This window comes from Sinocyclocheilus grahami, unplaced genomic scaffold (assembly GCF_001515645.1).
Source record: "Sinocyclocheilus grahami isolate Dianchi unplaced genomic scaffold, SAMN03320097.WGS_v1.1 scaffold302.1, whole genome shotgun sequence".
NCBI classification, from domain to species: domain Eukaryota; kingdom Metazoa; phylum Chordata; class Actinopteri; order Cypriniformes; family Cyprinidae; genus Sinocyclocheilus; species Sinocyclocheilus grahami.
In genome coordinates this window covers 109,760-137,327 of record NW_015505481.1, presented here as the reverse complement: position 1 = coordinate 137,327, position 27,568 = coordinate 109,760, and the positions used below count along the sequence as shown (strand labels likewise).

Here is a 27,568-nt window from a genome sequence, read left to right as displayed (position 1 = left end):
AAGAGAAGAGGGGCACACAAGAAAAGGAATCCCTCTTTTTTGTTTTGTTTTTCCTCCCTCCTAATGGCACCACGGAATGCTCTTGGCTTTAACCTTCAACTCCCATGCAACCCTGTTTCCCCTCCCTCACAAGAAAGTCTCCTCTCCGAATCAGAAATAGAGGTAGATATAAATAAAGCCCGGGTGAGGGAACAGAGATCGGATCTTGCCGAAACCGTGTGGGACGAACGGGGTGGTCGCTCGTGTACTGAGCTGCAGCTCCTTGGCAGCATTTCAAATATGAGCCTCAGAAGCCTCGCGAGCAGCAGACATATTGTAACAGGGATGGCCAGCGCTCTGCACGCAGCCTAGCGCTTCTCTCAGGATGGTTGGGCGACATCTCTCTTCAGGTACTTTTCCACTTCTCTGCGACCCCACCCCCTCCAACCTCATAGTATGATCCTCCACGCGCTGATAACATGCTTTTCCCTTGCTTTGCTCTCTGCTGTACTGCTGCTGTTTGATCTGGAAGTGTAGCATTCATATAACTGCAAAATAAAATGCAAATCCCTAAAGCTATTGCGTTGCATGTTAGAGATTAATGCAGGGCAGAGGTTTGCTGCGCCATCTGATAAGCTTTCTTCAGCGAGACACTGTAAGATGTTGATGGCAGCTCTAAGCTTTTTTGGCTTTAGTTCAGATTTGATAAAATGGCGTCCTTTACTACGCAGTGACTCTACAGAAGGATAGCTTTTGTGTTGGAAACACACTATACTCTCTTTCATAGACTCCTTTTTCTTGTCTTTAGTTAAAAGTGCTTTTTTCCGTGGTTGGTGACAGAAAGCCTGGTGTGCACAGGCGCTGCCACTTTGCGCAGATCTGATACAGACTGAGCCGTGCCTGCTCATGTAAATCCACATAAAAACAACAACAACAACAGAGTTGAGCAAGTGCCAAGAGGCTGGGCAGCATTGCCAACTAATTAACACACCAGGATCCTGGTATCCATATGTGGGCATTTGCGCTGCTTTCAATGTTGTTATCAATGTGTCATATTTAGAATGAACATATTTCTTTGAAAGCAAAGTCTGTGGTTGTAATCTGTCAGTCCAGCAGAGGGAGGTGGTTGTGGTTGGGAGAAGCAAGGCGATGACAGCAGTGAAAAATAATGACTCCGGGCTAGCATATACATGTGAACCAACACATGCTGTTAATGCTGCATTTTTATTATATTATACATTTTTATTTATGTAAGTTATGACATAGCTACTGTGCTGATGTAAAGCATAATTTTTCTTAAAGCAAGCCAAGAAAAAATGTTTTGATCGATCTAGCCAGATCTTTCAGTAAATGGTCATTTAGATGAATGTTTCAGATAAATTTTTCAAGTGAAATGTAAATCTTCTGAGAACTTTGCATTTGTCTGTATTTGTATAGATTTAATTATTTTCTTAAAATCAAACTTTTTGTAATCTAATAAAAAAAAATTTGCAATATTGCTAATTGCATTTATACATATAATGTATTTTATCATTACATGTATAAAAGCTAAATTGTGTTGAGTGGTCATATGAGTGAATGAAATTAATATAGGTCATATGCACATTATTTCAATAGTTTCTCTTTCTTTCTTTTTCTTTCTTTCTGTAGAGCTGCCCCCACAGAGTGGCCTGGCAGCCCAGTATGAGAATATATCCCCCAATCGCAGTGCCACTACAGCCTCTACCAACAGCTGCAGCGGCTGGGATCCACTGATTATTGACAAGCGCGATACGGAGGCGTGGCCTTCCATTTCATGCAAAGAAAGCCACGCCCCTGCAGGATGCCCCTTGGACACTGAAAGTATCAGTGACATCAGCAGCATGAGTATGGCCACAGGAGCTGGCCAGCAAGGCCATTTCTCCGCCAATCACCCCAGCAAAGCCAATGCCAGCCACTCAGGAGGTCTACTCTCTAGTCAGGGTGGGGCCGGCAGAGGCTGGGGCTCTGGCCCGTCTCCTGCCAGTGGAGGAGAAGGGAAAAATGAAGTCTCCAGCACATCAGTGGGAGCCAGGTGTTGGGGCTCCTCTAACTTTAACTTGAACTTAAACCCCAACGCTAACCCCTCTGCCTGGCCAGTTCTGGGACATGAAGGGACCGGCATGGGTGGCGGCAGCTCTGGAGGAAGCAACCCTCCTCCTCCTAATCTCTGTAGCCCACCTGGCACTCTGCCCAGTCAGGGCCCTAGCAGCAGTGGCAGTATAGGTGGTGCCAATGGAAATTCTGCAGGTAATGGTGGCAGTGGCAATGGCAGCACCTCATGGGGTAGTATTGTGCCCAGTGACTCCTCAGAGCCACACTCCACCCCATCCACGAATGTGTCTTTCAGCTCCGAACCTCAGAACCTTAACACTGATGGACCAAATCACACTAAGCAAGAGCCCAGAAGCCCTGGCCACAGCCTGCCTAACTGGGGGGTTGGACCTGCAGGCATGGGCTCGTTTGTTCAAAATCCAGGAGGAGCCTCACAGGTCAACGGGGATGAAGAACCTGTTTGGGGTAATGGAGATGCCAAGTCTGGTGGTGGCTCAAAAGACTCTGGTTGGGACTCAGGGAGCAGCTGGGGACAAGGAGGGGCCTCAGGCACTTCTGGATGGGGACAAGCTGCCTCAACTGGAGACTGGGGTAAGCATTCCAACAGTGAGGCCAAAGGATGGGATTCCTCAGGCTCTCCCACCCAAGAGCAGCAGCTCAACTCTTGGGTCCGTGGGGCCAATGCCCCAGCCAGTGAGGGAAGCAGTGACAGCATGGAATGTCATCCTCGCAGGAGGGTCTGCTCATCAAGAGATGAGGCTTCCCCTATTCTGCCTACCCAGGATATGGACCCTCGGGTTCTATGTAACACAGGCTGGGGACAAACACCAGTGCGTCAACACACCTCTTGGGAGACCGAAGAAGCTGCACGCGCCAACTGTAAGAATGACGTTGGAACTGAATCATGGGGCTCGTCCTCAAATGCAGCCAATGTAGGACCAACACCAACTTCTAGCAGTGCCAACCCAAACTCTGGCACTACATCCAGACCTGACTCTGGGGGCAAGAATGAGGGCCCCTGCCCCAGTACTGGAGCTGCACCTGGATGGGGCACAACCATGCCATCACCCCAAGCTAGCTCTGGTTGGGCAGATCCTACCAGCAACAAGAAACCTTCCAGTGGTCCAGGAAGTTGGGGCAGTACCCCAGCTGGAGGTCCAGGTGGCAATCTGCAGAAAAGTGGTCAGACTTGGGGATCAGAGGAGAAGTCTCCTACATGGGAAGACAGTCACGCTAAAGCCAAACCACAGGGCTGGACTGAGGTGCCCAAAACTTCTCACGGATGGGGCAATGGACCTGGTGGAGAAAGCGGGTCTGGAGGAGAATGGGGTGAACCAGGAAATGGAAAGAAAAATGGTCCCTCCAGCTCTACTTGGGAGGGAGAGGGTACCGGCTGGAACGAGAGCTCCAGAAGATGGGGAAAGCCTGCTCCGGGAGTAGGAGGAAACTGGGGAGATGCACAAAACTCCAGTGTGCCATCACAAGGATGGAATAACAAGCCCCAGGAGGGCACCAATGGCAATAGTGGCAGTGGAAGCATGGGTTCTTGGGGAGGTCCTAACTCTGTAAAGCGGAGTGGCTCTGGATGGGGAGGAGGAAATGGTGGAGGTGTTAAACCTGACCACACTGGAGAGCCCACTGGATGGGAGGAGCCCTCTCCACACTCCATCCGACGTAAGATGGAGATCGATGATGGTACCTCAGCTTGGGGTGACCCAAGCAGTTGCAACAAGACAGTCAATCTCTGGGACAAGAATAACCCTGGGATGCAAGGCAAACCAGGACCTGGCGATGCCAACAATGTACCCAGCAACCATCACCATCACCATCATCCCCACCATAACCAGCCTCCCATGCAGACCCACAGCCATGGAGGGCCAAATTCAAACAATAATCACATTTCCCCTGATAACGCTGGCCCACATCAAACAGGGCCACCTCACAATAGAACAACCCCTATGAATCCAGGTAAGAAACAAGACTTTTTACTTTAACATACACTGTCAATGACCTTTACCTGGTTAAAATGTATCACTCTACTTTTGTTTGATAATTTTGGCATACAAGTGAAGAAAAAAAACTGACAAATCATGCTAAGAGAACACGCTAACAGAACAAATAGAAATGTTAGAAAAGTATTTACAATTTGTCTGCGAGTGTAGTTTAACATAGTGTTTGAGCCAGGAGGAAGTGTGTAATTAGAGTTGGGTCGCCATCTGTGGGGAGTATCACTAGGCCTCAGCAGGATACTTGGAACAAACCCGATGCCCTCTGCTGTTTGTGTGTAGCTTTGCACTACCTCTGCCAAAGCTGTATTTAACATGGCATCCTCAGATCTCCCTTGTGCCAACAACTAAACAGACATTTAACATTACTGCTACAAAGTGACTTTTGTTTTTGCAAATTGTTTTCAATTAAATAAAAGTCTCAAAATGAATAAATTGTGAGATTCATCTTAATTTTTTAATTCAACTTCGTACTCCAATTGTTATGCTAATAAAATTATTTGTGGATGGGAAAAATGCAAAATAGGAAATAAACATTTAGACCAGACTGTATACACTACATGTTGCCAGCCTCAAGGGCATTTAGTATATGGCTTATGATACAGTGAAAACTAAAGGCGCACTTGTCCTGAGTTTTGCTGTATTTCTTTGCAGGATGGGGCGAGATGACAAAGGTCCATTCAAAACCTGAGCCCTCATGGGTAGAGGCAGCCGCCCCTGCAGCAAGTGTGGACAATGGCACTTCAGCATGGGGTAAACCCCCAGGTGGCTGGGGTGATAATGGCCCTGAGGTCTATGGTCGAGGCAACGGACCTCCTGGATCTGCCCCCTGCAAACCTGGTTAGTTTTATGAATGTAGATTTATTTATTAAAGTAAAAATATTTTTAGTTGCATGATTTTGTGATTTAAAAAAAAAAATCACATGCAGTTATTCGGTTGCAGTAGAATTGTGTTGGAAATAGATGGTCTGGTGGTATATCAGAGCTTTGAAATGTGTAACAACAGGGCCCCCTGTTGTTGTAAATAATGCACTACAGGATTATACATGTATTGGTATCTCAGTAAGGACAAATTAGTTATTTCTGTTGTTTGTAAACATAACCAATCGCAAATGTTTATATGTGCTTCTACTATGGACACTTTCAATAATGTGTGTTTTTGTTCCTACAGCCCCCAAATCTATGCAAGATGGCTGGGGTGGTGGAGAGGACATGGGCCTGTCTGCAGGGCAGTGGGAGCAGGATGAGGGTGACATGTGGAACAGCACTGCATCTCAAGAGAGCAACTCCTCCTGCAGCTCCTGGGGCAACCCACCCAAAAAGGGCCCACCAAAGGTAAAAAACAAAAACAAAATAAAAACTACTTAAGTTTATTGTAGGTGTCATGCTTCAGTTCATCTGTGTGTGTTTTTCTTTAAAGGGAAAAGTCCCAAACAAACAGGATGATACTTGGATAATGAATCATCTCATCAAGCAGCTGACTGACATGGGCTTCCCTGTGAGTACTGCTTATCTTTCATAAAAGAGCATTTCTCCCTCTGTATATTTGACGGTTGTCCCTGGGATTAGTTTTATGATACTGACTGCCTAATTGTATATTATAGATTATCCAATTGCTCAAATTAATTGGATTATTAAAATCAGTCTTTGTAATAAGGATTAATACCAATGGTGTTTACTGTGTTTTTGTTTGCCTCTGCAGAGAGACCCTGCAGAAGAGGCTCTCAAGAGCAACAACATGAACTTGGATCAGGCCATGAGTAGGTGTTATACCTGCAAAATCTTCAGTTCCTTCAGAGCTTCTATGCTAGAATATTATATTCAAATATTATTTGTCTGGTAGGTGCCCTGTTGGAGAAGAAGACCGAACTAGATAAACGGGGGATGGGAATCTCTGACTACAACAACGGCCTTGTCAATAAACCAATGGGCTGCAGGCCTTCAGTCATCTCCAAAGAATCCTCCTCAGATCGTCCCCCCTTCTTGGACAAGGTATGTGCTTCTTACAATTACAAGTCAGTACATTTCAGTTATTGCATCTAGAAGTCTTCACATTGTGCTGGATTTTGTTTGTCTCGTTTATTTATTCACTTATTTTGTTATCTGCTCTTTAGGATGCTGGGCTAGCAGATGATGCCCAAACCTCACCGTTTATGCCTTCTCCGAGCCTGAAGCTCCCATTGGGTAGTGCTGCACTCCCTGGCCAGAGCCTTGGAGTTGCGATGCAAAACTTGAACAACAGACAGGTGGGTCTCTGAAGATTAGGGATGTGCGGGACTAGTCGACTAAACGGTACAGCTCCTACTAGTCGACACTGAAAACAATAGTCGATTACACGACAGAAAAGAAAAAAACTTGATTTTATCATTCAAATTACCGTCATTTTAACATTGCATTGAAAACATTTTAAATAAGTTCAAATAAAATGCTTGAAAAATAATGCATTATTTTAAAAAGTTTATCTGGGCGGAAACAACATTTTTACCTCAGACCTCACATGCGTTTTCTTCGTGTCAGTTGCGGCGAGTTCAAAAATGACCATGCGAAAGACGAGCAAGGTGTGGGATTATTTTGAATTAGAAGGAAACGGAAAAGTTTTGTGTAAACTGTGTAATGTCAAATTGTCTTACAATAACTCTACTGGAGCGATGAGTAATCATATTCAATACAGGCACGTAGGCGTTAGCTTAGAGCAGTGGTTCTCAACCTTTTTTTCCACCGGGCCGCACTATGGTCCAAGTGCAAGTCTCGCGGGCCACACACATACATTTACATATTACGTCAGCAATACAAACCAACCTGATTTATAATATTATAGCCTAAATATGAATCTAATCGATTACATTCATTGAAATAAATAAATAATTCTACTCCCCATAAAACCCAATTTTGTGAAATTCAGCTTGAAAGGAGTAACAGCAAAATCATAGGCGAAGTTTCACTTTTATGCGTGGGGGGGGCACCCACTGGCAGACGAGCCACGAGCACATTTTTTTATATGTTCTACATTTCATGTATTTATGTAACACATATTCTACATTAAAAAAAATAATTTTGAATGAACAATAACTGCTGTACAAAGAGTAAAAAAAATAAAATAAAAAAACATACCTAATGCAGAAAAGCCACCAATTTTTCCGAATTGCATAGATGACCACTATCTTTCTTTCATCTCTTCTGATACATTTTCAGTCAAATCGTTTTCTGTGTGCTAGATCAGAGCTAGAGCCCTGCATTTCAGCCCTTTTTTACGCCCCTCGGGCTGGGCTTCGGGACAATTTTCACGTCATAGTTCAGACGCGGGCAGGGCCTCGGGCCTGTTTTAGGCATCTCCTTATTTTTATATTTTAGACATCCATCAATTAGTGATGAAAAAAATATTGGCGCGCTGGTGGAAACAACACGAGACCGTGCTACCGTGACTATCAAGAGCGGCTCGACGGTGTTTAGTGTCCCGCAGCAGCAGCAGGTGCGTGCCGTCAGCGCAGCTGAAGAGTTCTGCGTTCAAATGCATGCAATAGGCTTAAGTTTGCCGCAAAGCACCGACAAAAGTAATTACCATAAATGCGTCAGGGGGGAACAGTAAGGAGATATTTGAATTATTTACTAATAAACTAGTGTTTTCTGAGTCGGTGTCGCAAGGATGAAGTTGTCGATCCTGACTCGCCATCTCTTCATTAGACGCACCTTTAGAGAGAAGTGCATCTTTACGGATTATGATCACAATGAAATAGTTTTTGATTTGTTTTATTTCGTTAAGTAGTAATTTAAAGCTTTCTATAGATATATTTATCATGTCTGTGAGGCATGTATTCGCTGAGTTTCGGTTCATTTTTGTGAAGCGCTCCTGTTGAAGAAGAGACGGCAGAAAGCGCATCATGTTTGATTTCTTTATTTTATAAAAGCACAAGGTTTTGTTGATATTGTGAGTGCACACAAATAAAAGTAGACCCTTTACAGTTCCGAATGATGTATTACTCTTACCTTTATGAGCAAAAATGACGGCGTATCCACTGAAAAAAAATGCAAGTGATCGCGCTGGCGCCTCCATGTCCTGCAAAGCGTGCTTCAGCTTCCACTGTCCGCGCAAACTATTGGATACAGCGCACATTTATCTAGGTTTAACGTTAAAACATTGTTATATGCTTGAACTGTATAGCTTATATTTATTTAGTACATTTTAAATTAATGTAAAAACTAAAATGAATTGTAAAACAAAGTAATTTTTTAAATTGTGTTCAACATGGTGTGCCGCATTTGAATTTGTGACGGGCCGCGGGTTGAGAACCACTGGCTTAGAGGCTGGCCAAAGCCAGCTAATGTCAATCCCATCCGCGCCATCTATTCCTCTAATGAAGACCCACTTCGGTGGTGGTGCGGGATGTCCTGGCGCTTTCTGAAACTCTATCGGCTTGCTTTTTGTTATCTCTGCATGCCTGCGACTTCAGTTCCTGCCGAGCGCGTTTTTTCAAGTGCAGGAATTTTATTGTTAATCTCCTCAGGTCCCGTCTTTCACCAGACCACGTTGATAATTTCACTGAACAAATAACGCATGGTCTGAGTAAGTAAAATGTGCATTGTTGCATTTTGTTTTTAGATGATATAGCCTACACAAAGTAAATTTTTAAAAGCCGTTTTAATGCTATTTCTTAATAAACCTTCCTATTTATTTTGACTTGTTTTAATATGTTAGCTAACGTTATATGAAGATGAAGAATTCTGTCAGGCTATTGATTGATTTTTCACTGTTCTGCATTTCCCCAGCTGATTTGAATAAATAAGCTATGCTTTGGCCGACGTTGAGTGTATACTCTTCTTTTTTCTTTCTTTTTAACGACTACCTAAAATGAAATGGTGATAATGCGAGGCAAGTGTGCAGCAAGCGGAATTCATTGAGGGATTTGACAGTGTGATTCATAGATTAAGTATTTCAAATATAGGCTATTATATATGCTACACGCACGCACAGAGGTTTTTTTTTCTTACCATCTTTAGGGGGTTTCTTGCTTTTAGACTAGTCGCCTAGTCGGAGACAAAACTTTAGTTTAAACGTCAATCAAATTAGTCGTCGCGCACATCCCTGATGAAGATCTAGGTGTATTTTGTATTTCAACATTGTGTTAATCATCGACCACCTGGCTGTTAAGATACTGATATCTTGACTGTTAAACTGGCAGTATGAGGGGATGACAGATTTGATCATATCCTCAAAGTTCAATTCTGAATTAGTTATTTTGTGTGTGTTTGTGTAGATGCAGAGTGGAGTGTTTGGTAGTGGAGCAGCACAAGCCCGGGCCCTGCAGCAGCAGCCTCCTCCCCAGCCGTCAGTGCCACCTCTCAACTCGTCCCAGCCTAGTCTACGCGCTCAAGTGCCTCAGTTTTTCAGCCCTCAGGTGTGCAAGCAGACGCATGTGGTTTAGCACCTTATTGTGACACTGACTTCATTTGGTGACACAGTTTTTCACCACTTGAGTATATGTGGGAGTGATGAATCCGACCATTTTGTTTACTGACAGGTTCAAGCACAGCTTTTACAGTTTGCAGCAAAAAACATTGGTCTCAACCCTGCACTTTTAACCTCACCAATAAACCCTCAGCATATGACCCTGTTGAACCAACTTTATCAGCTGCAACTGGTAAGTGCCAGTCTTTCGACATCTTATTGAGCTGTAATTAAATAAGTTTTTTATTTGTCAGAAAGCTTAAATTTCACTCCTAATTTTTCTTTGTAATGAAAACTTGTCACTTTGATCTTGCAGGCGTACCAGCGTTTACAGATTCAGCAGCAGATGTTGCAGGCACAGCGCAGTGTTTCTGGCCCCATCCGACAGCAAGAGCAGCAAGTGAGCAGTTCCTTCCCACAGCTTAGGGTCACCATGATGCCATTCAAATCTCACAATTCTCAATACTGATTTGTTTGTGTGTTTGCTTTTAAGTTCTAATATCACACTTCTATAAAGTGTGCTGTGTTCACAAGCATGTCTTCTTACAGGTTGCACGTACAATCAATAACATGCAGCAACAGATCCAGCAGCACCAGCGGCAGCTGGCTCAGGCTCTGCTGATGAAACAACAACAGCAGCAGCCACCCGCCTCACACCCGGGCCTGCATCCCAGCGCAGGCAAATCAACTCTGGACACATTTCCAGCCCATCCCCAGGCCTCCAGCCTCTCTGTTTCCGACCTTCAGACCAAAGAGCCGCAGTCTTCTCCAAACTCCTTCTCACCCTACACTATTTGTGAGTTATCAGCACTGTCTGTTATTGCATTCGTTCTGACTAGTGAAGATCCAAATATTCTTCTATACATTGTTCCCACAGTCCTAGTAATCCTGGAATTGCCACATAATTTTTAAAGTCTTGAAAAATGTCATACACATACCTATAGTGAATATATTTTTTCAAGTTGGCTCTAAAATGTATCATCAGCTAGATACTGATATAGATGAATTGGTTTGTGAGCAAATCTTCTTTTCTTTCTTTCCCCAATAAGTCTGTCAAACCAGTTCACAAATCAAACCAAATGATTTATTGGAAAATAGGTCTGAATCATAATGATTTTTAAAAACCCTCATTCACTAACAAATAATTCAAAAAGTCAAGTTATTTTCTCAACCCCACTGATTCTTGCATATGTGCTTCTCTGTAGCTGGATTGAACCCTAACATGAATGTAAACTGCATGGAGGTGGGTGGCCTGTCCATTAAGGACTCTCCTCAGCCTCAGTCACGCCTGTCACAGTGGACACACCCAAACTCCATGGAGAACCTCTCTGGCAACTCCTCTCCAATGGAGGCCAACTTCAGCAAGCATGGTACACCTCACTTTTATAGTCATCAGTGAACATGTGGCATAGTAGTTAATATCAGGCCTGATACTGATGATTTTCCATATCACCAATATTATACAGGTGCCATCTCTACAGGCCCTAGTCTGGGTCCCCCAAGTAAGCCCCCGCTGGATGACTCCTACAGTCCCTACAATCTGATTCCCAGCTCCGAGTCTCCTGCCAGCCCCCTGGCACCTCATGATAGCTGGGGTCAGGGGAAGAACACCAATGACAAGATCTCCAATGGGACCAATGTCACCTGGCCTCCAGGTGACTAACTGGCAACTCTAAAATCTCTTTGGACTAGTAGGCTTATGAAAGCTTTAAGCGGATTTAATATTGTTTGGACATTTTTACACTTATAAACCAACTGAATGTCATTGTACTAGATTAAAACAACATCAAACCAAGTAGCATCTGCAAAAAAATAAATATTTTTCAAAATGAGGTGTAGAGGTGCACCACATTAAATATGGACGTAATCCACTGTTTGACAAAATAATATATTCTTTAAAAAAATTTTTTTTAAATAATCCAATATTTTGTTTTTCTGCTATTTTATATATTTATTTTTAATACATGCCTTTGATTGGTTCAGGGTTTCCAAAACTGTGGTTTTGCAGCATTCAAAAACGTTTTCAAATAATAAAAACATCAAAATTAAAATTAATTGTTAAAATTTTAATGGAAAATTAAACGCACGGTTACATATGGATGCGCACTAATATTACATCAGAGTCCAGCTGTTTGTGTAGTTATCAAACGAAGATGCTCCACAACGTGCTGTGCATGTTTATGTATGGGCTTTTTCGGTTATTTTGATCCAGCAGATGAAATGAGCTCACACAACTCTTGTGTACTCGCAAAATGAGACAATGGAAAAAGCGAGGAGAGCAGCCACTTTTGTTTCTGCAGTGTTAGCCGCAAGACCTCGCCGAACGATGTGGACTCACGCCAGAAGTCAGGACTGGTGGAAGAATATTGTGCTCAGTACGTTTACTGATGACCAGTGACTTGAACATTTTCGTATGCGACGACACGCATATAATGCCAAACAAAGCCACTGTGCACCGCCAGTTTATTAATTTGCCTAAAGGAGAGAAGCTTCAGGCAATCGTTGAAGGCTTTAAGGACAGATGGGTTTTTCCTCAGTGTGCAGGAGCAATTGATGGATCTCGTATACCCATCACCCCTCCTTTTGAAGATGCTAAGGACTATTTCAACTGAAAAGGGAGCTATTCCATCATATTACAGGCTGTCATCGATCACAATTCACTGTGAGTGCAACTCTGTATGCATACAGTAATTAATCGGCTTTGTTTTAGCTGTTGTGTTATACAGCTGTTTATATGTAAGCACGTTAAAATAGTTGTCTGTCACCTAATGAACAGGTTTACCAATATCGATGTGGGATGGCCTGGCAGTGTGCATGATGCCCGAGTGCTACGGAACTCCACCCTGTTTCACCTTGCAGAGAATGGCAACCTGTTTGCAGCAGTAAGACTGTATTATTTTAATTCTGCACATGCTACATAGCTTATGCAGTATTTCAGGCTCTCTGAGTATTGTAACTTATGTGTTAGCTTTTTTGGTTTGTTTGTTTGTTATAGGACACACAGGAAATTGAGGGTGTAAATGTCCCCATTATGCTTCTTGGAGACCCAGCATACCCACTCTTGAGCTGGTTGATGAAGGGATTTCCAGACACTGGTAATCTGTCTAGAGAACACAGGCGCTTCAGCTACCGTTTGAGCCGTGCATGCTTGACTGTGAAATGTGCATTTGGGCAGCTGAAGGGGGAGGTGGAGATGTTTGCTGAAGAGAATGGAAATATGTATATCACGGGTTCTGACCATTATGAGCAGCTGCTGTGTCCTTCACAACTTGTGTGCATTGCACACTGACAATTTTTTGGATGCAGGATGTGGAGGAGACTGTTGAACTGAATGCACCTGACTTTCCAATGCCACATGAGAGAGCAGAACAGCCATTGCATGTTAGACAGGCACTTTCACGTTATTTCTCCAGACAGAGTTGTAACTACTGAGTTCGTTGAACACTACAGTTAAATAAGAAATTTTATTTTACTTTACTGAGTTTTTTTTTCTTGTTACTGTTTTATGTTATCCATGACAATAAAGTTGCATAAAAGGGTCTGTTTTATTTGATTTGTCAAGACCCCACTTATTTATGTCTAATGTACTTGTTTGGCATATCTTGTTTGTCAATTTCTTATCTATATTGGCATATCCATATGAGAGGTATGAGCATGTTCTGGCTATGCAGTGCTTTTAATGTGTAGATTACTCCATGGAAGGGTCTATATCGGGGGTGGCTAACGTCAGTCCTGGAGAGCCGCATCCCTGCAGAGTTTTGCGCCAACCCTAATCAAACACACCTGAACAAGCTAATCAAGTTCTGAAGGGTTACTAGAAAGCTACAGGCAGGTGCGGTTTAATTAGGGTTGGAGATCTACAGGACTGGAGTTCGCCACCCCTGGTCTATAGAAATTGTCATGATTATCCACTTTCACCCAAAAAATGACCTGTCCCTTCAGCACATTCACAAAGGATTACAAAACAATTGGTCTTTTCAAAAACCCCCAAACTTTTTGTTCATTTTGTTTTTTATGGTGGTTCATTGACAAGTAATAAGTGTATGTGCTCATTTTCATTGACAACTACAGTTCTAAGTAAAATAACTTAAAATAGGTTAATGGTGGTCGATTAAAATATGTATTGTTGTCAATCACCTTTTCTTAAGATATTGGGCAACAACAGGTAAACAACACTGAGAAGTAAACCACCAACAGCACACAGATCCCAAAGATAAAGTTTATTTATATATTTTTTAAAAGTATAGAATAAAGACATGTTAAGAATTTAGATAAATATGTTGATAAAAATACTGTATCAACTGTACAACATATCTGTATCAGTGCACAATGTAAGCAAACAAATCACAAATATTTATAGATAAAAAAAAAAAAAGTTAAAATTTTAGAAATAGAGAAATAAAAATCTGCCTATATTTCTCACTGCACACATTTACCAAAAACAAAGATATGTAGTGTCTTATAGAGTAGTGCTTTTTTTTTTTCTTGGGTTTTATCTGTCGTCCGGTTGAGGAGATCCTAAAACAGGTGTGCTGCAGCTTGGCATGTCTGAAGTGGTGTGAGCCAGTTGACTTGTAAATGCTGGATGGTGAAATGATGTGCTAGGGTAAGATGGGTAACAGGGATAAGGTGCTGAGATCAGTGATGTGATGGACTGCATCGTCATCCCAAATTTTTTCCTCTTGGGCATGCTGTCTCTCCTGCATCCTGATCAACATCTCGTCGTCCTTTGAGTCATTAATTGCCTTGGCAAACATTTCCAGCGTGGTTTCAAATTTGTTTTTCTTTCTTCTCATACCGCTCTCATGTGCCATTCTCCTCCTCTTACTGCAAATTGCAGAGGGTGTAGCGCCATCGGCCCGTTCAGGTGTGGTATCTATCTACACAAACGGATAACATTTAGAACAGAATATTGGTATGAGTTATGTACTCTTTACCTACTCAAATGCTGCGTTTAATACTGATAATTACAGTTGTAATTGCAACATGCAAGCTAGTACACTCTTGTTCTTTCTAGAAACAAATACAATTTTTATACATACCTTCGGTTTCTTCTGCCGCCACATCACCTGCAAGATCAGAATCAGTGGTGTCAGCTGGCATTGATGCTGTGCCAGTAAACAGACCGGCATCAGCAGAATCCAAAACAAAGCCATCAGCAGGGCAAAATGACGACTTGTCCTTCAAAACTAAGTCCAGTTCGTCAAAAAACGGACAGGTTAACCTTTCCATACCCGATCGGCTGTTGCTGTCTTTTGCCCTCCTGTAAGCAAGCTTTAAGTATTTTATTTTTCGCTGACACTGCTGCCATGATCGGTTGTAAACTGCTTTCTGATCATTTTTTTGCAATCATCTCAAAAACTGCATGGTTACGATACGAGTCGCCAAGTTTTCTTTGTACCTCATCTTCAGCCCAGACTGAGATGAGGCACCTGGTCTCACTGGATGTCCAACCACGAGGATCCATTGTGTTTCTCTAGTGCTTCGAAATAAACTTTATAGTTCAACCGGACGTTTAAATCCCGTTTGACAAGCGTGCTTCCCAGCAACACGTCCCACAATGATTACGTGTTTGGTCAGTAGGCGGAGAGAAGGCTGTCTTTAGCAGGTGCTCGAAGTCATTCGGCCACATGCGCATCTACACTACAACAGCAATCCGATCGAATGCGTTTTCGACCACCTCTGGATGTGGTCGAAAGTGGACAAGCTCAAAACATTTTACACACCGTTTACACCTGTAATTAGCGCTGTCCACTTGTGATCGGATCGACGAAAACGCATGTTAATACCAGGTGTAAACCGGGCCAAATTCATCTGTACATCCCCTCAGTGGTGTTAGTCACACACTGTCCCTTTGTGCGGCATGGTCACCGGCTATCTGTGATTTTCGTGAGGTGGAAGTGGTGAGAAGGCACTCTTTTATTTCAGAGACATAAACTTTTTCAGTGTAACACATGGCCCTGGGCCCTCTCTTTCCTGTTTGCGGTGGCACCTCAGTGACTGTGACTGCTGTGAGAACACCTTTCACCACTTGTTTGTCTAATTCTGGGGTGCACAGAATTAGAAACAGGAGATAAGATGTAAGTTGGCATACTCTTTTAGTTTCCTCCTCTGCCCTTTCACACATTTACCTCCCTGATCTACAGGAAAGCTATCTGACATGAAGTCCACTTGGTCTCCGGGGCCCATCTCGCACACCCAGGCTTCTCTCTCTCACGAGCTTTGGAAAGTCCCACAAGGACCCCGAAACTCGACGGCTCCCGCACGGCCGCCTCCGGGCCTGACCAACACCAAGCCCTCGTCCACGTGGGGCGGAAACACCCTGGGCCTGGTGGCTGGCTGGAGCAGCTCCTACTCTTCAGGTGTGTGTGTGTGTGTGTGTGTGTGTGTGTGTGTGTTTGCATGTAAATGGTGCAGTTTAATCCCAGGCGGATATGTGTTTGTGCTGCTGTTCTCAGGCAAAGGTGTGGGTGTTTCGAAACGGCAGTTGAATTGTCAGTTGACTCTTTTATGTGGGTGTAAACGCTAGTCAAAATGTGGAGGTGAGGTGAGGATTGGAACGGTTGGAGCATTCGCGAGCATGGGCTCTGGTGGCGTAGCGAACGTGCTGTTTTGTGGTCTCGCATATGTTGCGTGTTAATCAACATTCCCACGCTGTTGCTTGATAACACTTTCATAACATTTAACTGTAGCGCAGTTGTTTACCAGATGTTTTTTTATTTGGATAAAAATGTGATGTTGAAATATATAAAAGTTTACGTTTTTTTTTTTAATACAGTCATAGTGAAGGATGAACATCGTTCATCTAAAAACGGATGAACCAGAAGTAAAATTCTGGTCAATACTGATAAGCTGTTCAGGTTTAGGTTGATATTGAACGCAATGCTATTTTGTCTAAATAAATAGAGATAAAATTTTAATTTAAAAAATGTTTAAAGAGGTGACCTTCCACATAAGAAATGTTTTTGAGTCTCTTATGCTCATTAAGACTGCTTTTTTTTTAAATCAAAAATACAGTAAAGACAGTAGTATTGTGAAATGTTATTACTGTTTAAAATAACTTTTTTATTTCAATATCCTGTGATGGCAAAGTAGAATTTTCAGCAACCATTAGGGTTAGGATTGGGGTTTGGCTTAGGCAAGTGCATGTAATTATGCATAATTCATTGTTGTTATTTATTGTTATTATAATAGTAAGTACATGTAACGTGTAACAAGGACACCTTAAAATAAAATGTTACCAATAAAACTATTAATTTCTTATTTTTTTCTAAGTGTACCTTAATGCTTATACTAAATTGTAATCTTTTGCAACATTACAAAAGTCTTTACTGTCACTTTTAATCAATTTCATGCGGTCTTGCTGAACAAAAGTATTTAATTATTTATTTTTTTATTTTTTTTGAAGAATAGTGTACATGATACTTTAATGCTTAGACTATGTTGTAATGGTTGTTATAGTGGACTGTGTTATAAAAGTTTATCAAAGCATTAAAGAATTATTTCTCTCTCCAAGTAGGTACCACATGGAGTACAGACAGCTCCAGCAGGAGCACTAGCTGGTTGGTTCTGAGAAACCTCACACCACAGGTATCCTTGTGCTACTGTTATGTTCATTGACTTGATTTCTTGGTTAATCATGTGCAGTGTTATGCGACCCTCTTTGTTTTCTTTGACATTTAGATTGATGGTTCTACACTGCGGACACTGTGCATGCAACACGGCCCGCTCATCACATTCCATCTCAACCTGACGCAGGGCAACGCCGTTGTGCGCTACAGTTCTAAAGAGGAGGCTGCCAAAGCCCAAAAGTCCCTACACATGTACGTAAATGTTTCACTGATGTCTTCTTTTTAAAGAACCAACCTCAGCTATATCATCACAGTCATCCGTTCTCTGTCTCTGAATACCTGCTTTCCAGGTGTGTTCTGGGAAACACCACTATACTGGCAGAGTTTGCTGGAGAAGAGGAGGTGAACCGCTTCTTTGCACAGGGTCAGTCCCTCACGCCCACCACCAGCTGGCAGGCCAACCCCAGCAGCAATCACACACGGCTGGGGGGCGGAGGGACGCCGGCCACACACCCCATCGGCCACTGGAACAGCAGCAGTCTGGGAGGAGGAGCGGGCGGGATGGGGTCCGGCGGGAAGGTGAGCAACGAGCTGCTGTGGGGGGGTGTACCGCAGTACTCCAGCCTGTGGGGGCCGCCCAGCGCCGAAGACGGCCGAGTGGTGTGCAGCCCCACCCCAATCAATACGCTGCTTCCTGGAGACCTGCTGAGCGGAGAGTCCATGTGAGAGCGCCAAGCGCTCGAACCCCCGAACCGCAGCGAAATATGAAACTCAACGAGCAAAAACCAAGCAAATCAATTGGCGATAATCAACGTCAGTGGAACTGTGAAAAGCCAAGAGACAGGAGGTTGAGGCCACACTTGCATAGAGGCTGCTGACCTTCCTCTACTTTTTTGTTTTGTTTTGCGTCTCTTCATCTGTGTTATTTTGATCATTAGGCTTGGGTTACAGTATTCTATAGACTTCTTATGAAGAACCGTGACTAAAAGAGAAGTGAACCTTTACCGAGACTTTTCTCTAATAACTGAAACCAGTGTGAAAGTGTATTTTACTACAAACCGACAAGACAAGCTGCCATTTTTTAAAATTCCTCTGGCACGAGCACATCCTGTCAGCCCAATCACAGCATATCTTCCTCTTCCCCCTGAAGAAACGTGCGTCATTCCAAACCGACTTCCCCTACTCCCTGTCTTTTAGACTGGATCCATGGCTTTTTTCAGTTGTCCTTTGGATCGTTTGGATTAATTAACAGCACTAAACTTTAGCCTTAACTGCTGATCAGTCCCACTCCATTTGTACTCTGAAGAAACTCATCTTGAGAATTGCACATTTTCTCATTTCTGAGCCAGGACTGTCATGGTTTCGATCTCAGCCGCAGCGTACGTGCATTCGTCCTTCCTGTTTCCTTCGTTTGCCACCTGTCCTCATAACTCTCGAAAGGACGGACAGGTATCTGACCCCTCTGCACATTTGAAGCATTTATTCTTAAGCTGAGAGGACACGTGGACAGCTGAGGAATATATTAACCACTGCTCATGAAAAACTGTACAGGAAACACTTTTTCAGATGGACTACTTTTTCTAAACGACCTTGGTCTCTCTTTCAAAAAAAACAAAAAAAAAACATAAGCCCTCATTGTTGTTCGTCTGAAGTGCAATATATGCCACAGATTCTTCTGTCCATCTTTACGCAGTGCTTTTTTGCTGGTGAAACGGCAGGAGCTCGCCTGGGGACAGGGGGGGGAATCAAAGACTCGTCTCCTGCCGTGTCCACCAAGCGTGGGACTGAACAGAAGAGGACTCTCTCAGTGTGTAAGCCCATGGTGATGAAACATTCACAAGCACTTCCTCTACACACTCAAGGACACGTGTAACTGCAGGGGCAACAGGGGCTTCAAACCAAATAAGAGGTGTTTCTTGTAACCCAGTAGACAAAGTGCATTTTTTTCGTTGTTGTATTTGGTACAAAAGTATGGAACAAAGAAGGCGTGGTTTCTTCATAGCACTTAGCAAGAGCGTCAAGCTCTGACTTCAATGCCAACAAATTACACATGGACATGTGAAACTGACAAAAAGCAACGATGAAAAGCAATCTACCGAACTTCTCCTCCATACTCTAAACGGATTTTGCAGTTTCTTTTCTTCTTAGTCTTAGTCTTTCCACAGTCTTTCGACTTTGAAGTCAGACATTTCGAAAGTAGTAGCAAATTGAAGGGATGTCTGATATGAAAAAAAAACACCACAACAAGACTGAAGCTTTCCTGTGTTTTTTTTTTGTTTGTTTTTTCTTTAAGATGATATATATCAAAGTAAATATCACTGTTACAGTACTCCAAAATCATTAGCCTTTTGTCTGGAGATGCTAGACGTGTTGTAATGTTTCTAATGGATTCTGCGGGGCCCTTTGCCCTGGTGGCCCCGCCTACCTGTATGATAAGTGTGGCCATTGAGTGCCTATCTGCTGTGGCGCCTCAGGTGCCCACACTCTGACTTTTAACCCGCTGTGCCAGGCCGGCGCACCAGATGCCAGAACGGACCCGCCTGGGGCCGGAGCAGTGGCTCCTTCAGACCTGGCCAATCAGTACGTACTACTACTGCGCCAGCACTCGACCTCGTCTCAACTTCACTCTTTCTCCCTCTCATGCAAAGATCACTTTAGCTGGAAGTGGACAGGTTCGTTTTTATGTACTTTTTACGATCGATTGGGTTTTTCCCTTCTGGAATTGCCAGTGTTGTTTTTTTTGGTCAACATTGCTGTTGTTATCGTCGTTGCTGTTATTAATGTTAAATAGTTATTTTGCGCTTTTTCGGTTTATGTGTGTGTGGTCTCTATGGTAGCTGCTCTCACCAGCCCCTCTTGCTGCGCATATGCAGAAACACTCTGATTAAGAGGCACACCTCAGTGTAAACAGCGTAGATTGATCCAGAATCACTCGTAGTGACGGAAATGGGTTGTTTTGAGGACGGAGTGCACGTAGTGGCGAAACGAAGAGTAGGTCGATGGTGCTCAGTTTGTGTTCTGCCTCTCCTCTGCACGTTCCTCCGCTCCAGTGTCGCAGTCCCGCCAGGCCACACACTCACACTGGTGCTTACGACAAAGGGCAGGCAGAGTACACTACTTTACCTGGTCGCCTCTTCTCACAGTAATAAAAGCAAATGATAACGGAGACTCGGCTCTCCACTTCTATGCAAAGACCGACCGAGAGGTGCAGTTTACGGCCTTCAATCTGTAGTTCTCTCCAAGCCCACTCTTCAGCTCACCAGGTGATTGTGAGAAGGCAGCTTCCTTACGGTGTGGCCTAAAGTAAGAAACCGGCCCAATGGCCCAGGCCCTCACTGTTTACTCTCTGAATGATCTCTTACATTATGTACATGCAGTCTCAGGGCAGCCTCAGAGAACCCCAAACTGTTTTATCGTTACGTGGAGGACGCTATTGCATTATCCGATGTGGCTTTAAAGAGGCTAAATGGGTGGGCGAGTGGACTCTGAGAAGGATTCGCAGGAAGTCCCACTGTTTTTTTGTTTTGTTTTTCTAGATCCTAATGTACCTATTCTTGATCGTAGACCTAACCTAGACATGAATCTATCAGAGTGGAACTTCTTCTTTCTTGAAATTTGTTTTGATGTTTGGTTTTGTAAAGAGCACATGGAGTGGAGAGGTAGAATGCAGGTTGGCACCCAGACAGACGGGTAGCACCTTGTCCCGGGTATCAAATATATACTTCTGGGAGGACTGCTGACAATTAAACAGGGAATCCAGAATGTTTAGATGCACTGTAGATGGTTCACATTTGGGTACGTCTTTTCCTTTTCTTTTTTTAAACCAAAAAAGGTTTTTGTCTGATTATTATTATTAGTATTGTTGAAAAAGGAAACTTTAATTCTGTACACTCTTGACTGAAGTGCTTCTCTCTGCAAGCCTTTGACGCCCTGAATTGGCGGACAGATGACTCTGGGGTTGCTGTATTGATGGTATTAAATTCTGTCCTGACCCGATAGTAGGGAAACGGTGCAGATTATTATTATAATTTTTTTTTTTTTAAACCGGTCCAGGTCCATGTGGACTTATTGTATCAGGAGGCCTGGGGCACATGCCAGTTGATACCAAGTCTTAAAAGGGGAAAATCTCTTTCTGGAAGATTTGTTTTTCCACACTCGAGTCACACTAGCAACAATCACTATTGCCTGTTTTTGAAGATATATATATATATATATATATATATTTAACTGCCTTTCTCTAAGCTGTACTCGAGACCACGAAAAACAAACGTCCAAAACGTGTTTAAAATCCAGAGGATTGCCTGGCAGACTAGCGAGCTAGCCAACAAGTGCCCACTGTGTCCTCCACTGTGGGCATATACTGGGTCTTATTGATTGGACTAATGTACCCCAGCTCCACGGCTCAGATGCAACTTTGTTTAGATAAAAAGGCTGCTTCAATCGTACAAAATAACAGGGCCTGGGTGGAGATGAGCTCTAAGAAACACAAATCCTCTTTCTTTGGGTCCTGGCTAGAATATGCACATGCTGGTTGATATACATGTACATCTGAAATCCTGTGCATGCATATAACTGGTTATCTTTTGTGTTTATTTACCTTTACTTTGCTTTTCAGGCCCGAGTAACCCCCTGTTCCCTTCTCTCCATGAATTTACCTAGATGATAAAAAGCATAAACATATCAAAATTATACAAATTAAAAAACACAAATACTTGAATAAGAAGCGCCAATAATGTAATGTGAATTATTTTTTTTTTGGTCATTCATACACTTCCAAGCTTTTTGATAACATCAGTTCAAACTGAAAAAAACAAACAAACAAAAAACCTTGGTTAAAAAAAAAAAAAAAAAAAAAAAAAAAAAAAAAAACCTGCAAAGTGACATCGGTTGTATGTGAGTGTTTGCACAAGATTGCGTGTGTACTGTATGATGGATGAATGTGTTCATTTGCCTGTGTGAGTGGGTTCAAACCAATGTATGCTAGTGATTACAGTGGGTTTGTTTGCGCCTTCGTTTCATTTTAAGCATCTTAGAGTTTTTTTGTTGGCTATTCAAAAATATATTCGTATGTGTATTGTTATCGTATTTGTTATTAGCTTTGTTATTAGAGTTGCACTGAGTGTCTGCTTCCCCTCATTCAGCTAATCGTACATGATATTAAAGTACTAAGGGGACAAGGTGACAATTCATGTGTTAATGTTTACTCGAGGACTTGAGAAAAATAACGTGTTTTTTTTTTTTTTTATCTATAATACGATTATCTACCTTATAGTGGCTTTTATTGTGGAATAATCCATGATAAAGAAATTGATTATTTTGAGTATTGCACCATTTTGTTTTTCAGATCATAAACAGAAAAAAATGCAAAATACTAACAAAAAAAAGTATATATAAAATGTAGGGATTTTTTTTTTTTTTTTCGTAGAACTGTGGCCATAGATTGATGTAGAGGGACTTGTAACTCCCCATGTTACACCATGATGAGCTGGATAGACATCTGGAGAAGAGTTTCTTACAAGACTCATTTCAGAGGTGCCTATCTTTCGTTTTTTTTTTTTTTTTTTTTTGGTCATTAATGTTCGTACCTGTTCTAGATCTTCTTTGTGCAAGGCCACCAACAGTTTACAAGCATTTCATGTTTTTCGGAAGTTCAAGGAAAATAAATTTTGCGAGGTCTCATTGTCATGAGAAGAGAAAAATCCTAAAGGACATATACTTCCATCAAATGAATAGCAAAAACACTTTACGGAATGAAGATTATTGTGCTACTTGCAGAACTCTGGGATTGATCAGTGTTGTCATGTTTTTATTTTAATTTTTTATTTATGTTGGCTATGTTACTTTCATAGATTATCAAAGCCTGTGTTTTTTTTTTCAATGCAAAAAAACATTTCCTTTGTTGAAAAAAAAAGAGAAAAGACATAAATGTTCACTATCTTGCACACAAAAAAAGTGGATAATGTCTCAGGAAGGCAAGGGTTCCAGAGTACCAACTCCACGCCATTTAATGTTTGTTTTTAGAGAAAGAGGATAACAGAAAAAAAAAAACATAAGCACTGAAGGTTATGGATTTCAGAAGAAGAAAATACCTTTGTTTCTAAATCCGTAGCAGTTACATATTTACCAAATAATGAACTCTTAATGAACTTTAAAAAATGGAGTGCTTTATATATATGAATCTATATATTGAAATTGCTTTACATTTTAAACAAAATGATGAATGATTTTGATTGTTCAAAAGACGGTGAAAGAACATACAAATGCTGTATGTTTGAATCTTTATTGTATTTTCTTAACATGAGGTCCCTTCCTGTTGAAATCAGGACCATTGTGCATTACTATTTCTTTCCTCTTTGTCATTCTGTCTCTTGTGGCGGGTATTATATAATGAGAAATTAAAAAGAGGGGTTGGGGGGCAGGGGTTCTGTATCAAATTGATCGATTTAAAGAGAAAAAAAGCTGGTTTATACGGATCATGATCTATGCACAAGGGGGTGGGCTTCTTAAAGCCTCTGTGACCCATCTCTCATTGGGATTAGAGGGATTATTTTTATTGTGCTCATTTACTCTGTTGTCTCCCTTCCCCACCGACCCCATCTTATTTCCCATTTTTCATGTTTCTTACATACAGTAAGTACATCACCATGCTGTGTATTCCTAAACCAATGAACGTCTCATTCTGAAGCACTGTGGTGGGGGGGGGGGTTTGTAGCCCATGACTTTCAAGGTTGCCTGTGTTCTGCGCGCGTGTGTGTGTGTGTGCGACTGAGTGTGTGTTACTGGGATGGGTGTGGATGGAGATACTGGGTTGCTTTTGCCTTTTGATTTTAAATGTTAAGGAATATGTCTGTACTGAGATTTTAAGAAGTCAGTGGCTTTTAATGTTTTTGTTTTCTCTCTCGTTTTCTCTCCTCATAGAATGTGATTGTTGACATGCACCGAAAAAATTTTTTGAACTATGGAGCTTCTTTCAAACAATTAATAAATTGCATTTTTGTTCTTGGCTGTAATGAATTTGGTTTGGTCATTTCTTAGTAGTAGACATCAGTAACCTGCAGTGTTATGTTTTAGTTTTTTTTTTTAATAGAATGAAAAATAGTGTGCATGATATGTAGCAATTCGGATCACATAAAAAAAATGCCCATGACAAATTATCAGAACGTAACCAGCCTGTATTCACCCTGCTTTATCTAAAATTACTCTTCTAAAACAAGTGGGTTAAAGAAGGATTGGAAAATGCAGTTTTAAGGAAGAACAACTATTTATTGCTAGTTACAAATATAGCAATTATGTTAGTTATTATGGCATTTATTAAATGAGGCAACAGAATACTTGTTCTTTTTAAAATATATTTGTAATTTATCCCAAAAAAAAAAGGAAAAAGAAAGACAGACCAAATGGTAAATTAAATATGGTGAAAAACGAGGAATTGCGACACCTGTACTGAACACAGTTCATTTTATATATATATATATTTGTGTACGTTATAGATTTTAGCATGTTCCTGGAAATGGATATATTTCAATAACATTTCACAACTAAGCTGATTTTTATGATTCTTTTTCCTGATGCTGTTCCACATTTGTCTGTTTGGGGGATCTGTAGAGGTTCTTCAGCATAGCAGATGTTTCTGGGGCTGGTGGACGAATCCAATGACTGTTTGCACTGCTTCCTTTTCCTTTCACACTTGACATGTCTTCATAAATTGGAGCTGTGGTTTGACGCTCTGACTCAGCATATGGCTTTTTCTGAGGAAGAGTATTTTCACATTAGGAATGACACTGTATTGTTTATATGGTAAATGAAGTGTTCAGCTGTGGTGTTGGGGAACCTTACATAATGTGTCACAAATAGAGCGATGGCCGAGAGTAGCAGCAGACTCACTCCTACTGTGATGGTATAGATGAGCAGGGAATACCTCCTACAGGAGCACGACTCACCTGAAACAAACAGATTATGTGCTCAGATGTGGGCTTATTGTTCCATTGCTACTGCCAAACATATATAAGGGGTCATAACAAGGCAGCTCTAAAAGAAAAAAAAAGACAATAGTGTCATTATTTAGTTCAATAACAGTGTAAAGTTCATTGATTTTGAAACAAGTTGAATTCAGGCTTATAAGCAGACTTGTAGAAGCCAAAATGTGGTTGGTTTGAGTTAGTTTAAAGGGATAGTTCACCCAAAAATGAAAATGTTGTCATCATTTACTCACCCTAATGTTGTGTGTGTGATTCTTTCTTATGTTGAATATAAAAGAAGATATTTTGAAGAATGCTGGTAATCCCCATTGACCTCCATAGTAGCCTATTTCTTTCCCTGCTATGGAAGTCAATGGGGACCTGTTTGGGTCTTCAAAATATCTTCTGTTGTGTTCAACAGAGAAACTCACACAGGTTTGGAATGACATGAGGGTGAGTAAATAAGAACAACTATTTATTGCTAGTTACAAATATAGCAATTATGTTAGTTATTATGGCATTTATTAAATGAGGCAACAGAATACTTGTTCTTTTTAAAATATATTTGTAATTTATCCCAAAAAAAAAAGGAAAAAGAAAGACAGACCAAATGGTAAATTAAATATGGTGAAAAACGAGGAATTGCGACACCTGTACTGAACACAGTTCATTTTATATATATATATATATATTTGTGTACGTTATAGATTTTAGCATGTTCCTGGAAATGGATATATTTCAATAACATTTCACAACTAAGCTGATTTTTATGATTCTTTTTCCTGATGCTGTTCCACATTTGTCTGTTTGGGGGATCTGTAGAGGTTCTTCAGCATAGCAGATGTTTCTGGGGCTGGTGGACGAATCCAATGACTGTTTGCACTGCTTCCTTTTCCTTTCACACTTGACATGTCTTCATAAATTGGAGCTGTGGTTTGACGCTCTGACTCAGCATATGGCTTTTTCTGAGGAAGAGTATTTTCACATTAGGAATGACACTGTATTGTTTATATGGTAAATGAAGTGTTCAGCTGTGGTGTTGGGGAACCTTACATAATGTGTCACAAATAGAGCGATGGCCGAGAGTAGCAGCAGACTCACTCCTACTGTGATGGTATAGATGAGCAGGGAATACCTCCTACAGGAGCACGACTCACCTGAAACAAACAGATTATGTGCTCAGATGTGGGCTTATTGTTCCATTGCTACTGCCAAACATATATAAGGGGTCATAACAAGGCAGCTCTAAAAGAAAAAAAAAGACAATAGTGTCATTATTTAGTTCAATAACAGTGTAAAGTTCATTGATTTTGAAACAAGTTGAATTCAGGCTTATAAGCAGACTTGTAGAAGCCAAAATGTGGTTGGTTTGAGTTAGTTTAAAGGGATAGTTCACCCAAAAATGAAAATGTTGTCATCATTTACTCACCCTAATGTTGTGTGTGTGATTCTTTCTTATGTTGAATATAAAAGAAGATATTTTGAAGAATGCTGGTAATCCCCATTGACCTCCATAGTAGCCTATTTCTTTCCCTGCTATGGAAGTCAATGGGGACCTGTTTGGGTCTTCAAAATATATTCTGTTGTGTTCAACAGAGAAACTCACACAGGTTTGGAATGACATGAGGGTGAGTAAATTAAGACAGTTTTCATTTTTTGGGTGAACTATATATTCCTTTTAATGTTGTTTCAGTATTGGTCTCACCTGAGGCTGTCAGCGTGATATGGATAATATCGCAGTCACAGAACATGTACTTACTAAACCATCTATTCTGGCTCCTCGTTGCCTCAGTCATTCAAAGTGTGGAGAATCAAACGGACATAATTGAAAATCGTGCAAAATATGGAAGGTTTATATATTCTGACACTTATGGTGCATTCAAGTCATGTCGGATAGATCGTATTTACGAGTTGAACGCACATGAACGCCACCACAAAGTTGTTATTACAAGTGGGAAACTCGAAATTTTCTTTAAAGGGGTTATATGATGCCCCCACATATCTACATCACTATGTGGAAATATTTGCATAATGCCGCCCAAATGTGCACGCAAAGAAAGAAGGCGTGGTTTCAGTAACCGCAGTTAGTGTTGAAGCAGCCATGTCAGGGAGACGCTGTGTGTTTCTAGGCGAAAGCAAAAGCACTTTATTTGGCCTTCCAGAAGTAGATGCATTTAGGAATCTTTAAGATTACTTACAACAGAACAGCAATGCATTTTATGGACGACCGTTTCATGAACCTAGGAGAGGAGGTCATTCTGACTTTGCTATGACAATCTGGCGCTTCTGAATCAGCTACTGTTTTGTTATTAGTTTAAGTATTTGCTATTGACTATTCAAATGCAGAGTTTTGCGCATTGTGTGTGTGTGTGTGTGTGTGTGTGAGTGTGAGTGTGAGTGTGAGTGTGAGTGTGAGTGTGAGTGTGAGAGAGAGAGAGACATTACTGTGCTCTGTTCCCCTTGAACTGATGGTAAAACTAATGACATTATTTACTGTCTTTACATTAATTTTGAAAGATGAAGCTCGCCAGCTCGCCA

General features: G+C 41.5%; 1 protein-coding gene and 1 long non-coding RNA gene across 2 annotated transcripts in view; both read left to right on the top strand.

The window, feature by feature from the left end:
• Positions 1-23,109, top strand: part of LOC107601217 (trinucleotide repeat-containing gene 6C protein-like) — a 75,269-nt gene extending 52,160 nt beyond the window's left edge. Inside the window, exons 7-24 of the mRNA XM_016293308.1 lie at positions 1,630-4,020; positions 4,713-4,898; positions 5,230-5,393; positions 5,479-5,556; positions 5,761-5,818; positions 5,902-6,050; positions 6,173-6,304; positions 9,311-9,451; positions 9,575-9,694; positions 9,818-9,901; positions 10,051-10,297; positions 10,707-10,871; positions 10,968-11,161; positions 12,497-12,731; positions 15,639-15,863; positions 17,018-17,091; positions 17,185-17,324; positions 17,423-23,109. Coding sequence (XP_016148794.1) covers positions 1,630-4,020; positions 4,713-4,898; positions 5,230-5,393; positions 5,479-5,556; positions 5,761-5,818; positions 5,902-6,050; positions 6,173-6,304; positions 9,311-9,451; positions 9,575-9,694; positions 9,818-9,901; positions 10,051-10,297; positions 10,707-10,871; positions 10,968-11,161; positions 12,497-12,731; positions 15,639-15,863; positions 17,018-17,091; positions 17,185-17,324; positions 17,423-17,798 — 5,159 coding nt within the window. The 3' untranslated portion in view covers positions 17,799-23,109. The remainder of the gene's footprint in view (positions 1-1,629; positions 4,021-4,712; positions 4,899-5,229; positions 5,394-5,478; positions 5,557-5,760; positions 5,819-5,901; positions 6,051-6,172; positions 6,305-9,310; positions 9,452-9,574; positions 9,695-9,817; positions 9,902-10,050; positions 10,298-10,706; positions 10,872-10,967; positions 11,162-12,496; positions 12,732-15,638; positions 15,864-17,017; positions 17,092-17,184; positions 17,325-17,422) is intronic.
• On the top strand, positions 11,579-13,049 carry LOC107601240 (uncharacterized). The gene is made up of 3 exons (XR_001610903.1): positions 11,579-12,163; positions 12,278-12,383; positions 12,497-13,049. It is a non-coding gene; the product is annotated as an uncharacterized lncRNA (long non-coding RNA).
• Positions 23,110-27,568: the final 4,459 nt, after the last annotated feature.